This window comes from Cynoglossus semilaevis, chromosome 4, assembly GCF_000523025.1.
Source record: "Cynoglossus semilaevis isolate Cse_v1.0 chromosome 4, Cse_v1.0, whole genome shotgun sequence".
NCBI lineage: Eukaryota > Metazoa > Chordata > Actinopteri > Pleuronectiformes > Cynoglossidae > Cynoglossus > Cynoglossus semilaevis.
Genome location: NC_024310.1, coordinates 14,199,634 through 14,216,512, shown reverse-complemented (window position 1 = coordinate 14,216,512; position 16,879 = coordinate 14,199,634). Strand labels below are relative to the sequence as shown.

At 38.7% G+C, this 16,879-nt stretch overlaps 2 protein-coding genes and 1 long non-coding RNA gene across 8 annotated transcripts; 1 reads left to right on the top strand and 2 right to left on the bottom strand.

The window, feature by feature from the left end:
• Positions 1-2,308: 2,308 nt before the first annotated feature.
• Positions 2,309-5,858, top strand: LOC103378222 (eukaryotic translation initiation factor 3 subunit I-like). 3 transcript variants are annotated; one of them, XR_521485.3, is made up of 5 exons: positions 2,320-2,463; positions 2,781-2,865; positions 3,308-3,415; positions 4,680-4,753; positions 5,071-5,858. XR_521485.3 is itself a non-coding variant. In XM_017031945.2 (5 exons), exons 1-5 carry the CDS (start codon positions 2,440-2,442, stop codon positions 5,132-5,134), a joined length of 360 nt encoding a protein of 119 aa, XP_016887434.1. In that variant the 5' UTR covers positions 2,321-2,439; the 3' UTR covers positions 5,135-5,858. The 3 variants fall into 3 exon arrangements, 2 of the variants coding, with proteins under 2 accessions (XP_016887433.1, XP_016887434.1); XM_017031945.2 differs by having other exon boundaries at positions 2,321-2,463; positions 2,781-2,870; XM_017031944.2 differs by having other exon boundaries at positions 2,309-2,870.
• Positions 5,859-6,094: 236 nt separating this feature from the next.
• On the bottom strand, positions 6,095-6,751 carry LOC103378223 (uncharacterized). Its single transcript, XR_521486.2, has 2 exons — positions 6,640-6,751; positions 6,095-6,330 (listed from the first exon to the last, which is right to left on the bottom strand). It is a non-coding gene; the product is annotated as an uncharacterized LOC103378223 (long non-coding RNA).
• A 2,453-nt stretch (positions 6,752-9,204) lies between these two features.
• Positions 9,205-16,786, bottom strand: meis3 (myeloid ecotropic viral integration site 3). Of its 4 annotated transcripts, XM_017031823.2 has the most exons (13): positions 16,115-16,585; positions 15,971-16,038; positions 14,328-14,467; positions 13,581-13,752; positions 13,395-13,445; positions 13,246-13,296; positions 12,707-12,856; positions 12,492-12,588; positions 12,077-12,222; positions 11,234-11,310; positions 10,424-10,482; positions 10,229-10,315; positions 9,205-9,907 (listed from the first exon to the last, which is right to left on the bottom strand). In XM_017031823.2, the coding sequence occupies exons 3-13, from the start codon at positions 14,453-14,455 to the stop codon at positions 9,708-9,710; spliced, it is 1,218 nt and encodes a 405-aa protein (XP_016887312.1). In that variant the 5' UTR covers positions 14,456-14,467; positions 15,971-16,038; positions 16,115-16,585; the 3' UTR covers positions 9,205-9,707. The 4 variants fall into 4 exon arrangements, with proteins under 4 accessions (XP_016887312.1, XP_024910650.1, XP_024910651.1 ...); XM_025054882.1 differs by having other exon boundaries at positions 12,504-12,588; positions 15,971-16,786; XM_025054883.1 differs by having other exon boundaries at positions 12,537-12,588; positions 15,971-16,786.
• Positions 16,787-16,879: the final 93 nt, after the last annotated feature.

Below are 16,879 nucleotides of genomic sequence, written 5' to 3'. Positions count from 1 at the left end.
ATGAAAAAAGCTTATGTTTTTGTGTGCTTTTGTACGGATTTGAGCACAAAGTGAACGCTCCACCATGTGGTCGGTGTTAGAGAAACAAGTATTGATTAGATTGATTTGTGTTTTGTTTATGAATAGACGTATGCTTCTTTACGACGACATTTCTTCCTAACAACCTTAAACTTTCAAAGATCATAAAACACTCACACTCACTCGTGAAAATGAGTGTGAAAGTGAACGTGTTTGTCTTATGATCCACAGCCAGTAAATGTAGACAGAGTTTATACTGAGAGACATTCTGTGAAGCAAAAGCACCAACCGCTCTCGACCAGTCAATATATGACATGGTGCCATTGTTAAAGCGCCCCATAGTGGTCATAGTCGGTACATTGGTATTTATTGTTAAAGTGGTCATAGTCGGTACATTGGTATTTTTACTGCCCTCACTCGAGCTGTGTTTGACCAACGTTTATTTCCTCTTTGCTAAAAAAATGTTCATCCTGTGAGGAGCTACTGACTCATGATTATGTTGATGCTGTGAGGTTTGATCACTTCAGTGGTCAGTGAAGGGGTCCATAGAATCCCACTTCATTCACCAGGACACATTAAAGGGAGAGTTAAGGATTTTGGAGCATGGCTGTAAAAATACTGATTTTCTCAGCAGGGTTTGGAGCTCAGTCAGACGAAACCTGTTGTCAGTCAGTAAACACTTAAAGCTGTTAAATGCACTGAATGGAACATTCACTTACTGGCCACTTTAATAGGTGCACCTGCTTTACTGCTTGTTCAAGCAGTTATCTCATTAGCCAATCACAGGACAGCAGCATGAGGGACTTAGCCATGTAGTCAGGGCGGAGGTTGGAAGATTAAACTGAGCTGCAGAGAGTGGGTTTATATAAAATAACAAAGATGTTCCAGACAGAGACGGTCAGTCATTAACATTAGACACCAACAGAAATCAACATACCTGTCTGACTATATAGGTCTAAAGCGGTGGTTCTCAAACTAGGGTACACTTCCCACTTGTAGTACTTGTGCTCTCCCTGGAGATACAAGGGTAGATCTGATTCTATTAGGGTTAGGAGGTGAGTAACATATGAATACAAAAGTTACTGTATACATTCTAAAGGTGCTGTCAATAACTGTGGCTGCTACCGGTGCTACTGGGAGAAACAGATATCTTTTTACATGTTGTACATCAGGGTCAAGCATTGTAGAAATACATCTTTCCATTTTCAGGAATCAGTGTGTGGTGATGCTGCCAGGACAGGATGAAGCTGTTAGACTCAAACTAAACAGAGAAGATTTATTACAGTCAAAGTGTTGGAATGTGACGTTCTTATATTTCCCCTTCATGGCACCTTCCTCTGTGCTGATCCTCGTGTTGTGGTGGGTAACATGCCAGACTTCCTGCTGTGAGGAGCTAGAAAACTTGAAAACCATCCAGCAGGGAAGAGTGTGGAATGTGGTGGATTTGGAATTAAATCCGTCCAGACCCCCTTCACTGCTGCCTTCTATCTTTAGACTAGCATTTACAACACAGCAGCTCTGACTCTGCTCACAAACTCACAGGCTGCTCCACCAGGAACAATCTCACAGTTTAATGGGATTATTTGCAGAGAGGAGGCAGAACTGTTAGAGAACTGATGCGACAGCAGGATTATGAACCAACAGGAAGTAGAAAAACGGGAACAGCTGTTATTTGAATGTCTTAATACAGTAACAACAACTGGCTGTTTTCTCTATACAGCAAGTCTGGCTGTTGTCTGGTTGTCTTCTTCATGCAGTAGGACTAACTGTTGTCTGATTGTCTTCATACAACAGAACTAACTGTTGTCTGATTGTCTTTTTCATAAAGCAGGATCGACTGTTGTTTTTCCAGTTTAATTCTCTCCATCAGTCAGGGGTCCTGGACCTGGAAAATCTTGAAGAGCCTTGTTGTCAGCAAAAGTTGGCGTACCAAAAGAGGATATTTTTTCTGAATTTTAACAACAGGAATGGACATAGCTAAGTATTTTGAGGCAAATTAGTGTATTTTTAATCATTTTTGAGAAACTTTTATTTTCTGAGATTTGATCAGGAACCTATTGGTCTAGTATTTCACTGTGATCAAAAGTTGGCGTACCAAAAAAGTATATTTTTTCTGAATTTTAACCACAGAAATGGACATTTAACTAAAAAACCATTTGAAATTATTTTGTATTTAAATTATTTGTTTTTGTAGATTTACACCAATGAGCTTTTCTGTTACAGTCGTCAAAGCACTCTCTTTCTATCAAAGAAAAAGTTCTACTAAACTAAAAAAAAAAAAAAAAAAAAAAAAAAAAAACAAGAACGTGAATGTAAGCGGTCAAGTGTAGGGGACGCGCTATTAGAACATTTGTATAACGGAAATAGGAATACGTTGTACGCTCCTTATTTCCGGTTGCGGATCCGGCGGATGAGACATGAATGTTAGCCGTTTGGGCTTCTAGCGTGCGTTTAAGTAAAAAAAAAAATGGACACGATGACTATATGCGATTAAACAAAATATGTGATTAAAACAATTGTCGGTTGTATGTTGTTTGAAATGGTAGTCGTTCGGTCGAGACCGTTAGTGCAATTTACGCTAGCATATGTGTATCGGCAGCTAACGTTAGCTTTTGTCGGAAGTTAAAATGATTTGTATTTAGTTTTCGTCCTAAATAATGAACATAGAGTTGTCGTGCTAAATACGAAATTGGACTTTGAGCTGGGCTGATGCATTTTTTGAAAATATGAAATTAACTTGCAAATATTGCTTTTCTGTACAGAAACCCATCTTACTGCAGGGCCACGAACGATCCATCCCTCAGATCAAGTACAACGGAGAAGGAGACCTGTTTTCCGTCGCTAAAGGTCCAGTGAGTGACACGAAAAGACTGCACTTAACAAGTGCCACCAATGACTATAGGATAGTAATAAACTCTATCCTTTTATGTTATTTAGCTCGGTATGCTGGCGTGTCACACACACTGTCAGTGTTGTTATTCTAAATTAAATCAGTATGATGTGTATGTATAGTAAAGTATACCACATGATACTTATGCTATGTATATATAAGCAGAAGTAGTATAATTATAAGGATGTGAACAAGTATATAAAATAAATATATAATATATGCAGTGTAAATAGTTGAGTAGTGAAATACTTAAATTAAATAAACAGTTAGCTGTGTAGGCAGTTCCAGCAGACATATTAGTCTATGAGTGTGTAATCGTATTTTGGATCATTTCCCAAGAGTTTTATATATTGGTGTTTAATTTTTGCTCTGTGTCCCTTCTTTAATGTCTACTATTAGAACACATGGGTTCGATTTCAGCTGCAACATCATCATGTTTTCCGCGGACGAGCAGTTGGGCTGTCAGTGTTACATGAACTTGTTCGACCCGGGGTGATCCACAGATCGGTAGGTAATCATCACGCGCAACGTGAACAAATTAATACTGTAAAATAAACGAGACTGCACATAGTACACGGCTTCCTGATTACTGCTAAAGTAATAGTTTGCACACAGTGTTATATAAATGAAATACTGAAGAAAATAATGAATCACAGACAGCATCGTTTGTAAAGCTTTGATAATGAGGAACATTTTGTTGTTGTTGTTGTTTATTTGTCAATATTGTACAGAAGTCCTGATGGGTCGTTGTTATCCTCAGCAGAATGGTTTCAGTGTGTGGGTGATAGGTTGTGTCTTAGCCCACCTCCTCTGTTGAGTGAAAATGTCATGTCCAGTTGCCGAATGGAAGTCTTCAACAAAGAAAAGAGTTATTGTTTTCCTTTCAACTCTTGGATTTGTCGCTGTTTATATATGTATGGAATTATGAGGTGATCCTCCAGTCATTTGTGCTCGAGACCCCCGCTCCAAACTAGAACAACAGAAATAAGTGAATGTAATTGAAGATATTTATTGATAGTTTATTATATACAGTAAGTATGTGTAAACTGAAGTAAACATTTGCAGTTTGATGGTGGTTATAAGAAGATTCACAAAAACCCACACAGTAGTAGGTGTGGTTACTCTGACTGTGTCCACTTGTTCATTTATTTACAATGACATTTTCCTTCAGTCTAGACGTGTTGGTCAATCTGTCCAAACTACAGACCTCTCGTAATGTGAATCCACAAAAATATCCACAGAAATAGACTTTAGATTATTTGAAGTACATCTTAGGAGAAATAAGTGGTACAGTTTGAAATGAACTGGCTGTTATGGTTTTGTGTTACTTTTTAATGTTGACAAATTGCAGTCCAATAAAGCTAAGTGACTTGACTGTGACTTGAAGAGAAACTATTTGACTACTTGAATAAAGGTTTGCTTAGTTCAAGTTTGCTTAGTTCAGCCTGTGTGAGGCTGTTAAAGGCTCTACGTCAACCACCCAGATAGAGTGGAGTGAAAATGAAATTATTTAATGGTTGTTTTGGAATCCAAGATGTGGACTGACAGTTGATAATCACTGCTGTACGTAGTGTGCAAATGACTAAGTGCCATGTGTTGTCTTTGCAGCTCTTTGTGTGGATCACATCTAGACTTTTAAAACTGAGAGACCGGTGAACTCTGCCGCCGTTTCTCCAATCATGGATCATGTCAGATGAATTTGTCAATGTGCAATGTGTATCCTAGTAGATCAACAGTAACCTTGAACCTTGCAATTGCGTGTGTGTTGTAGGTGCTTATGGGAGGTGGGCAGGAGGCCATGGAAGTGACCACAACCTCCACCAGGATTGGCATGTTTGAGGCCAGGTGAGTGTTTTTGTGTGGTTGAATAAAGCATACAGTGACTGTTGTCTTCATCTAGACAAAGGAGACAGATGAAGAAAATGTACAGATGTACCTTATTCCATTGTTTTATTAGCATTAGCACTGAAGAAGCCAGGACTTTGTTACAAAAAAAGGCCTTTATGTAGTGATGGAATGTCTGTTTAAAGCATTGAATTTGTAGTATTGTTGTTGTGACATTTGATTGTGCTGTGGAAGTGACTACTTTGTAGCTGGTTTTAAGGAAAACCTCTTTGTTTGTTTTAACATGTGGCACAATGACGTGTTCTTCTAATCTGCAGGTTCTTCCAAGCTGTGTACGAGGAGGAGTTTGGCAGGAGTCAAAGGTCATTCTGGTCCCATTAACTGTGTGGCTTTCCACCCTGACGGCAAGAGGTAAATGAGACCAACACAGCTTTTGATTGAGGGCAACTGGACAAGGTAGTTTCTACCTCTCCTCAAGAGGCTTCTTTAGTTCAGCAGAACTGAAGAAGCCTCTTGGATGAAAAATGGCTTTAAAAAAACCTACTTTGTCCAGTTGCCCTCAATGTAACTATTTTTGGATTAAATGACTGAGAACCTGCACAGACAGCTATTGATTGTGTTATTCGAGCTCATTGTTGTCATTCATTGTGTCTTGTATGCTATTGTCATTGTCTTAACATTTGTGCGGTCCTTCACATTTCTGCACACACTGTTTGTCCTTGCAATGATTTTCATCTTGTCCCAGAATATGAGTATTAATGAATATGAGGAAAAGTTGACACAAGTCATGCAGTATAGGAACACACAAACACACACAGACACACACATAGACACAAAGACCTTAATGCTACTGTCTGATACTTAACAAAGTCACTTTTTAGCAACAATTTTTTTTGGCCTTTGCACCTAGGGTTATTCCAGCTCATTCCATTCATTGTGCCTTAATGCTATTGTACTTTAATTGTGTTTGACTTAAAAGACTGTTGTAAACCTTCCAGAAGATGCCTCTTCTTTCAAAGGTAGAGAAAGAGAATTTTCTTTTACTTAGGTAAAAATTGATTGCGCCTTAATGGTATTGTGAAATAGTCACTTTCATTGTGAGCTGTATTTGTGTCAAGTGTCAATGTCACATGTCAAGTGAATAATTTGTGCTAAAACTCCAGGGATTATTGTGTGCATATATGCATTCATTTCCAGATAAGCAGTAAGTTAAAAACCCAACCAGAATACTTCCACAATGAACAACAAGAAGGTTCGAGTCTTTTAATAGCAAAGTCAAAGGTATAGGTAAAAATGTTTTGTAAAAATACTTACTTAAAAATAATACTTACTTCCACAATGTACGGAAGAAGAAGGTTCGAGTCTTTTAATAGCAAAACACTTCATTTACAAGACATGCATCCAATCACAAAGTCCATAGATACACATTTAAAAACAATACATGTCAAATTACAACATTAACTTAGCTTTAGTTTAACATTTCAGATGGACAGATCACATACTCACAACACTACTGTCAATCACATGTGCTCACAGGATTCAACAGAGTGGAACAACTTGGTTAAACCTCTTTTGGCCTGAAACAAGATGAAATAAAGACAACATTCATACAAACACTCCCAGATGACCACACAATGTTGAAAGTGTTTAGCACTAGCATGTTACACAACACTTCAATTAACAACTACTATCTACTAAAGCAAACCACTTATTTGCCATGTGCCACTACTTTCACCTTCAACAATTCAAGTAATAAATACAGATACTTTATTTGGACAATGTCCTAACCCTGATGTTTCCATCTTCTCCTCCTCTTCTGCAAAGACAAAGTAAATGCAATACGCCAAAAACAACTCTTCATCTAGCACAAACTTCAAAGTTCTCACCCCAATGTCCTTCTCTTCCTCCCTTATATCTGCAAAGACAAATAAAGTAAATGCAATAACACTACTAATTGTTCTGGCTGTAGTTATTCTTGTCTGTACTGGATTTGTCCAGTTGGTGTCAATCACTCTTTTGTGACACAAACTTACATTTTGAGGCATTTCTGGAACTTTTTATTTTTTTGCATTTTTCCGGTGACACTGAATTAGCTCCACACTGAAGGACCACTGCGCTCGCCTGGTACATCTCCATTACTCTGGCCATGATCTAAACCCAAGACGCAAATTTAAAAAAGTAAAAGAAACACTGCTTGTCCACAGAAAAGTAAGGAAAAAAACTCAATTGCATTCACTGTAAAACAGTCTCACCGGTTTAAAGATGGCTTTGTGGGTAAGATAAGGCATGAAGGTAAAGCATGTTTTGGGTGATTTTTCAAATATTCGTATAAAATAGTTTTTGGAGTTTTAAAATCAAAATATTCATGTGGCAGCATGTTTTAGGACCTAATCTTGCATTTTAAGGCATTTCGGGGACTTTTTATTTTTATCGATATTTTCACGATTCCTTACTTGAGCAACTCAGAAACGGCCAGGACGATGGCGTTCACGTAAGAGAAACCAGATGGTGCGGACTTCTTGGCGTGGTGGAGTCCACCGGCCCAGTAGATGGCGATATGGGTCTGCTGCTACACCTGAAGGGATTCTGAAGAGAAAATTCAACACGCTTGAACGTACAAACCGTGCGGCTCAAACAAGCTACTGTTTAGCATGCTAACCAGCTGCCCAACTCGGCGGTTCCGCAACGTGTTTGGTTTAAATCCCTTCTCACGTTCGGGAGAATACTGGTCCTTCACATGACGCGTTACTCGCCAAAGTGAAGAGTACCAGAAATGGGATACGTACCGTCATAACAATAGCAAACGCTTTCTTTGGTGCCCTGACGCAGCGCCATTTTGCAACCATCACCTGTCCGGGAAGTACTACCACTTCCGCTTTTAAGGCGCACGGCTATCACCCCCCGTTCAAACTCACCCGTGACTTCCCTATAAATCACAGTTGCAAAATATCCTGGCGTCTGTTCATGTTTGTAGTGTCGCGTTGTCTTCTTCGTTTCCGGTTAAGCCAACCTAGATATCGGCATTAAGGGACATCACTGCCACCTACTGAGTCAAGTGTACAATTTACCGTGTTCCACATTTGAATTAAGTTTTAAACAAGATTTTATTGTATTGCATTATGGCTATATTATATATCCAATATACGGTATATACTCCACAGCAAAGTGGGCCGGGTTTGGGCGTGAAACTCCCGGGCTGAAAAAGGGGATCTGACCACAGTATTATACTATAGTAATTTGATTCTGAAAAAGTGTTCAAAAATAAAAGTTTCTCAGAATTGAAAAAAAAAATAGACTAATTCGCTATAAAAACCATAATAATGACGAATTTTTATGCTATGTTTTTTAAAGTAATGAGAGCTTTTTTTTATTGAACACTTTTTCAGAATTTTATTAGTATGGTAAAATACTGTGGTCATAAGTACAAAAAAGGTCACTGATATGTTTTTTAAGGTAAATTAGTGCATTTTTAATCATTTCTGACAAACTATTTTTGAATAATGGAATGGAGACCTGACCAGGGTGCAGCGGCTCATATATACTGACAGCTGGGTTTGACTCCAGCTACCCTGTAAGGGATTATTAAACAATAATGACTGATGAATAATCACAAATTATTTAATACAATTAATATGTTAATTTGGACAGGCCTAGTTTTTATGACATGCAGGAGGAAGTTGATTAACCTTGTCCCAAACCTATAAGGATGAGGCAGAAAAAGAATAATGAAGTTGTTTACCTTATTTAACTGTTCACCATACACACAAACACAAAAACCAAAATCTTAGAGAAGTCCTTTTAATCCTTTCACCATATCACTCAACGTTAAGAATCTTTAGAAGCAGGAACGGTAAGCAGTTCAGGCAGAGTAGGAGAGGAAGCTCAATGTTTATACAGTCTATTCCTGCATCTCCCTTCACATACACAGCACACACTCACATACAAACTCACACACTGCATGTACTTACACTAATAGCTGTAACAGATAAACATACTTTAAATGTTTAAATATTATTTTGTGCATGTGTTCCCAACAGAGAGAATAAAAAATGGGGAGAGAGAGAGAGAGAGAGAGAGAGAGTCTGTGTGTGTGTATTTAAGTAAGCTCCTAGATCTGCACAGTCTACCAGTGACTTTGAACCCAAAGACCACACAGTGGAATGATTGGACGAGAGGAGGAAGCACTTGCTCTCTGACATTATGGCTTAAACCTGTGAGTCTAGACCAGGGGTCACTGACCTTTTTGAAAATGAGCGCTACTTCAAGGGCACTTAGTAATACGGAGAGCTACTTGTTTAATACAGACTTCACAAACACTGTAATAATAATCAGTTCTGGAACAGACAATAGCAGACACTCTTCTTACATCATCATCATTGGACCCATTTAAATATAATTTACAACTGTAACTGATTCAAAAAGCACAGTAACAGTACAATCTTTGACCCTCTTGTTGACTAGTTTTATTTTAAGAACATAGCCTGTGGACACCTTAGGTAGTCCATGGGGGCTACCAGGTGCCCCGGGCACCACGTTGGTGACCACTGGTCTAGACTGTGTGTGGGGGGTGATGGTGTCTACCTATATGTTACCAGATGAAATAATTACACAAAGTCAAGAGTCTTTCCCGGCCCATATTAATGAAATGGAGCCCACACAGTAGCACTGAAGTAGCAACCAAAGAATTGGTATCAAGTCTATAGAAAAGCAAGGCTACTGCTCACTTCATTTACATGTCAATAGTTCCATGGTCTAAATCTGTACGTTTTGGTCTTCTTCAATAGAATATTCTATTTCCAAGGGTTATTGAGGATAAAGCACAAATGGTGATGACTGGACACTGTGCTGTTGACAGTATCCTCCGACCGGAGCCTTTTTGTGGGAATGTCTTGTGGTGGGTTTTTCTTACGATCTACAACACTACGCACAAACCCGCATCCTGACTTCCCTGCAACTAATGTGCATGTATGTCCAATCCTTGTGCAAGAAGTGGCTCTGTATGGTGTGTGTGTCGAGGTGGTTGGAGTAGCACGGCAGGGTGTGAGTGTGGACCTGGGTAGAGGTGGAGAGAGGACCCTGGATGGGGAGGATAGCAAGGCTGGGAGAGGAGAGCACTGGAGTAGTCACCCTGCAGAGAGGACAAGGCTGGAAGACCTGAGGGAGTAAGCAGACAGGGGGCAGTATATTTAGAACAGCAGAAAAACGACTTGAGTGAGTGAGTTGTTTTAATTTCAATGGAAGAAAAAAAGCATGTGAACAGCTGGAGACAATAGGATTTTAAAACATCTTTCTAATGAACGCTCACAAGAGAATTCAGTCATTTTTACATACATTACTGGGAGTACACAATAGTATATGTAGTATTTAAACTACTTCTTTGATGAATACAGAAAGACAGTTCTTACAGAATTTTTGTTACAATTTCTTTCATGACATTAAAGACTAAGGTGTAGGATGTGTGGATGTTTACTTTACCTGCTGTTTGAAGACCAGTTTGTGCCTGTCTGTCAAGAACGTAGTCCCCTAAATCTGCTAGATCTGGACTGTAGGGTCCAGTCTGACCTGTGAGGCATCACAGACATATTACACACACACACACACGATCAGGTTTACATTGTTTACTGTCCCATATTATGCAAACACAGAGCAGTGTGTAGCAGCGACACTGACCTGAGCGGTTGGACTGGTCAATCATCGGTTGGACAATTCTTCTCCTGGCATTGATAAACCTAAAGTGACATAATGAAACATGTGTTTGCTGCATACTTTATAATATAATTTTTCAGTGGCTCAGTAGTGGTGTTGAATGATGGTGAACTGTAGATGTGGCTGCAGATGATACATACAGTATATTAGCCAATAGGGGGCTGTATAATATAATCAAAGAGCAAATAATAATAATAATAATAATTAATAATTCGATCTTTATTGATCCCATTCTTGTGTAAACAGCAGATCTGCTGCGACAGGCTGCCCCTTGCAGCAAGTATGTTTTCCCTCTGTGAACTACAAAAAAAGACAATACAATAAGTACAAAAGAATCTTCAATTCTCTGGGAGATTATTTTGCCAAATCTCTTAGTAAATATTTAGTTGGTGTCTTAGTGAGTGATGTGGAAAACTATTAATTATTTTTATTGAATAAATTGTCTTCCTTTGTCTACGCAACAGTGATGATCAAATACTCTACCACTAGGTGGCAGCAGACGGTTATCACATTTATCTGGGTATCTAACTGTTGCCATTCAAACAAAGGCATTATTGATGCTTTGACTGTGACAGCAGTAGTCACACAGGTAGTTATGGATAAATATTAACTCAGGGAGAAAGTCACACTGTCCTTGCTGCTGTTCTGCCCTTGCCTTTTAACTTTAAACTCAAACATTTATCTGGTAAAAAAGACTAATAAATAGATAAAAAGTTCACTTAATATCATGATTAGCCCCAAGACAGAATAAGCATGCGTTTAGTTTGCACTGACCAGTTATTGACCTGTAGAATGGTCAGTCCAGTGTCTTGGGAAAGCTTCTTCTTCTGCTCCTCAGACGGGTATGGGTGCTGAAAGAAAACAGAGTGAACAAGAAGGTGATGTGTTGCAGAGATAAAGAAAAGAATCTTCATAATTTTTTATTCTTTGAAACATTCATATTTATTCATGCAATTACAGTGCCTTGATTTTAGTGAGGTTGGTAAAATCATTCTTCAGTGTTTCAGTCTTCAGCCTTGGTTTCCTCATTTCACTTTCAGCCAAGAATTTTCATTTCAGTTTCTCCCTAATAATAACTATAACTAAGTCTTGTTGGCTCATGTTACAACACTAATTTCACATCTGTCTCTGTTGCATCAGTTTCACACTTTCACTAAACTCCATGTAATTATTCTCTAAAGAAGAGCCTTCATTGGTTTTGCATCTGCTGCGAAGCAGTACAACTAGAAATTGAATTTTGAATCATACACAGCTTTGTTGATCTGTGCAGACTGTTGCAACTGTGCATAAAACCCAAAAAAATAAAACCCAAAACCCAAGCATTTAGTGACTGCGGTGTGTGAAAGCTTTGCTGTGACACCTGCTGGACATTCTGGTACGCTGTTCAACTGTACAGTCTGCCACTTCAAGAGTGTATATTTTCACTCAAATATTTCTCCAGGAACTCCACGACTTTATTATTGTACGGACCATTTATATTCTGTATAATAAAACTATCTTTTTGCTCCTACAGATATCAGTAATGGCTTCCTGCAGACAGGTTTTTTTTTTTACTACACTTCTACACGTATGCCTACAAGTAAATATGCAAAATGAAGTAGTACTAAATTGTCTCACTGTTAAATTCTGGAAGAGCCAGGCTCTCATGATGTTTGTTGCCACTTTTGGAAAAATCCCTCTTTTTTTATTGTTTCTTCTTTCTCGGTCAGACTCCTCTTCTTCTCCTGTGCTCGGGGAGGCTATGCTTCCATCTGGACCATCACCTGCAGGGACAGGTAAACACGGAATTGTAAGGCACAATTTACTTTTACATGTAGTACTTTTTACAGGAATTATATGTTTGGTGTGTTTATATAAAAAAATATATATTATAGATTTCTATAGGTTTTAAGAGAGTACACAGCAGTTATTGCACCAAAGGGAATTAATTCTTTATAATATAGAACACTTTAAACACGTTATGGGTAGAACAACTGGTTCACAGAGACGGTGCAATAACAACAGAAAACTTTCATATCATGTGTGTATGTACATGTATCACTACAGTTGTCTACTGTGCTGTGTGAGGGCAGGCCACCAGGGTCCGGTGTAGAGCCACATTCATCTGGTTCCTGGAGCCATGATGTATTCTGTAGGAGACGGACAGGAATAGGTTAAATTTAAAGTAAATAATCAGACTTGAGCAGATGGAAGACAGCTCGGAGATGGGTGGAGATCCACAGGCTAATACACTAAGAGAATTCTCACCTGGTCCGACAGACTGGTGCATGACCCAGTCATATCTTCCATGTCCGACTTACAGCTGCCCTCCCACTCGTCCAGCACCAGGTCTGTGGGCATTTTGCCCTTAAGACAGGTGATGTAGCGATGGCAGAAGTTATCACACAGGTCATGCACCTATAAACACACGTTCAGAATTATTAGTGGATTCATCTAGATATGATCATTCATGACATCCAGAGCAAATTAAAAGAAAATAATGAGACAGTTGTCTCTACACAGGGTGATAAATGGTAAATATAAAATATTATAAAATAAAATATAAATATTAAACTTTTAAAACTACATTAATTACTAACTTTATTTCCAAAATTACATTACAAATACAGTGCATTAAAGAACATTGGCCATGTACCAGCCTTTAGGAAAGTATTGCAAGGATAAATTTAAAAGTGTTGCATTTCTTTCAACACAGGTATTTGTAGTAATGTTCACAACAATAAGCACAGAAACACCAGCACACACTGTTCATGGTTTATACAATAACATTAGTATTGTCCACTAACCTTCTCTAACTCCAGTAGATGAAAGCGGAGGACCTGTATTGCCTGGATCATCTGTGTGGAGAATTCAAATTCAAATTAAACAAACTTACTGTATGTGTAAATAAGATGTTTATGATTTTGCTTAATGATTGTGTTACATCCACACATACCAAATTGTCCAGCTCAGGATTGGATGAAAATATGTTTTTTTCTGACCGAACCTGTAAAACCAAATCAACATTATCATTGAACAAAACCCTTTTTTCCCACATTTTTCTGATCTGTTTGTTCTGTGATTGGCTCTCCTCCATCAGCATCAGCATTAATCTATCCCTGAGGGACCATGTGTCACTAACCTGCTTAGCAAAAGCAATAATGTCATCATTAAAGGATTCGGAGGAGCACACATCGCTGTGGGTGGTCATGTGGGAGAAATGAGTCACGGAATGACCGACTGAATCTCGAGGAGAGCAGGTAGCCAGCTCACACTTTTCGAACACTAAGGCCAGCAGTGGAAACAGTGGATGTCTGCAAACACACACACAAACTATGTTAACAACAAGGTCATAATATCAGATTTGATGATTTAATAACAGATATTGTGGTAATATTTATTGCTGACAATGTAATTTAAGCTGATAAATTAACTGAGATCAACTACTTTTTCAACACAAGAAATGGTTCAAAGGTTTTCAGGTGTAAACAGGTTGTACTGAGTGAGAATGAAGCAGCAGCAACAGTCAGCACTGAGACTAAAAACATGAAATGGAGGATGTTTCTATTCAACAGATGTTTGCGGATGGTAAGAATTTTACCGCAAAAAAAAAAAATATAATCATACAAGTCAGTAAATCAATAGAGTTAAATTTTATTTGCTTGATAATACAGTTGGCTGTTGAAAAAACATGTTAACATATATCCTTTAAGATAACATTTGACACAAGTGTAAGAAGTGTTGGTAAGTGGAATGGATGGAGACGAGTGTCTGAGGTGATTAGTGACACAGGAAAAGGACATGGAGACAGTGGCTCTGACAAATAGATAAAAATAGACAAAAAAGAGCTTGAGGTGGGAGAAATAAAGAGGCTCAGAATCTCACTTACCCATAGATCTGGTTTTTGTGCTGTTTTAGTAGGTCAGGAATGGTGGATCCATACTGTGAGGGAGGAAGTGCCCTGATATCATCTCTGTACTCCCCCACTGACATGGCCTCCAACCCAGAGTAGTGCATCAGCTCTTCATACTGGAACACGATTAGGTGCAAAGACAGAAAACATGACACGTGACATCTTGACATCTGTGTGGTTGTGAGATCAGATATAATTGTGGTTTTATTGGAGGGCCAAGCGGTTGACTGAGACCACACTGACTGAGGAATCCACACATAAAACAGTGGTAACGTTTGACTGGGAATATTTTGAACTGTAGTAACATGTTTCCTTATTACTTTGCTTTTACCAATATAGGCCAGGTCCTGTTTCTGTTTAGATATTTGTATGCATGTATCTATATGTACAGCACTGTTATGCACACTCATTCTGTTTACAAACATAGTGAAGTGACGCAACATATAAGAAGTGGACATAGACATATTACTGAATACTGCAACCACAATAGTACACAAAATAATTCTGATTATGATAGGTTAAAATCTTAAGACCTAAAAAGGGAAAAAATATGAAAGTTCAATTGCCGTTACACACATAAGTATATATGACTGCTTCAAATAATAATGATACTATCAAAGACGGTTAATAATTAAGCACTTGAACATAAAATATTACTCCCAATTAAAATGAATTATCTTCAAGTCACATCCCTTTGCAAAGAACCATTGGAGGTCTCTGGGTGGACAACAGTTTCCTTAATGATTTTAATGAGGAACTTTTTTTAAATTTTTCTTATTGTCCCTCTGTCCATCTCTCATTGGCCACCACAACATGAGAGAACTTTCCTCTAACCTAGGTCAACAGAGTCTGTCTTCTGCCTGGTCACACTTACTCCAAGTGAGTTCAAGAGCTGCAAATGTCCAATACAAGTGACAATACACAACTGTAAGTCTGCTGAGAGCAGGAATACTGTGGGTACATCCAACCAACACTTCCCTGTGGGGTGTTTTTACAGACTACTACAGGTAATACTAAGCCCAGTGTTCTTCCTAACCTCCAATGAATAAAAGATCAACACTTGTGGTTAGATTTTACTGTTAGCTGCCTGCTAGAATCACGTGTGCGTCTGTGTGAATGCAGTACAGATATGATGTTCCTAACTATGTGCTCAAATATCAATAAGCTCTTAATAACCTATCCTTTTAGACTGGGCTCTGAAAGACAGCAGCAGGACATACCCTCTCCTCCATGTGACTTGGGAAGCAGTCTTACACCGATGATTCCCGGCTCCACTATACTGTCTCTGTCCTCCAAGTCCTGAGAGTCAACATACATCTCATTTGCTGTTTATTATAAACCTGTCAATGTCGTGAAATGTAACGTTCAAATGAAAGAATAACACACTCAGATAAACGGGGCGGTGTTTAAAGGCACTCTGAACCTGTGCTTGACACTGTGTATTCGCGCGCGTGTGCGTGTGAGGCTTAATGAACAGTGATCTTCTGACGTGGATAATAACAGTGATGATGGACACAAAAGAAAATCCTAACATAAGAAACATGTTTTAAATAAATTATTTAAAAGCACACCGCAGTCTCTCGCCACCAGTTTCAAATCAATAATGTTAAATGTCCTACCAGAGACGTCAAATGCGCGGTTCACAGTCCGGTCCAATCCGGGTTGGGTCGGATAAGGTCCAGTTCTACTACAGAAAACCAAGAGTTAACGGCAGTCCCTTCAATGGCTCGGCTCCGACTGGTGCACCTTTCTTTCTGGCTTACAGCTGTGGATGTGAAGGGAAAGGAGAGGGAAAACAAGCGTCCATTTGCTTTTTTGGCTCCTTTTGCTTGCTGTCCGACAGGCTGGAGAACACCAAGGCCGCTACAGAGGTGTTTTTATAGGCAGCATAAGGAGGCGTGAGGAGGAGCAGGAGGGTGGTGTTTATGGTGTGAAAGATTCACAGGGTCAAAACGCGACGGGAGCCTCCTCCTCCATTTCTCCTCCTCTTCCTTTTTATCAACACGGGGCAAAAGTTGAGAATTAACAAAAGGCTAGACTCATTTAATTAAAACATATAATTAAATTGTCTTAGTTTTTGCGTTTTCGCGAGATACATACATCGTTGTGCCATCGGCTAAATGCTACTTTCTCTGTTTTTTTTCTTTTCTTTTGCTGATGTTGTTGGCTGTAACGTTCAACAGTGTTAAAAGACCAGTGTGTGGCAGTTATGTTACATATACATATTCATAATAAACATACTTTATTGTTACCGGGCGGCAAATTGTTGATGTTACAGGTGCTGCTGCAAGAACGTTTTAAAAGAGCAAGGAGATGCACTTACGTAGGAGAATTTTTTTAAAATAAAAAAAAAAAACAAGTTGAAATTATCATTATCACAAGTTTACACAGCACCAAGTGTAAAAGTACAGTTGCTACTGTAGTATTGGAAGACTTAATTAACTAGTTAAACATTCTAGGTTTCATACAAAGGCTGGAAATGCTTAATGAGGCGCTTTAATGTGTTACGCAAAATTTATAATATATAA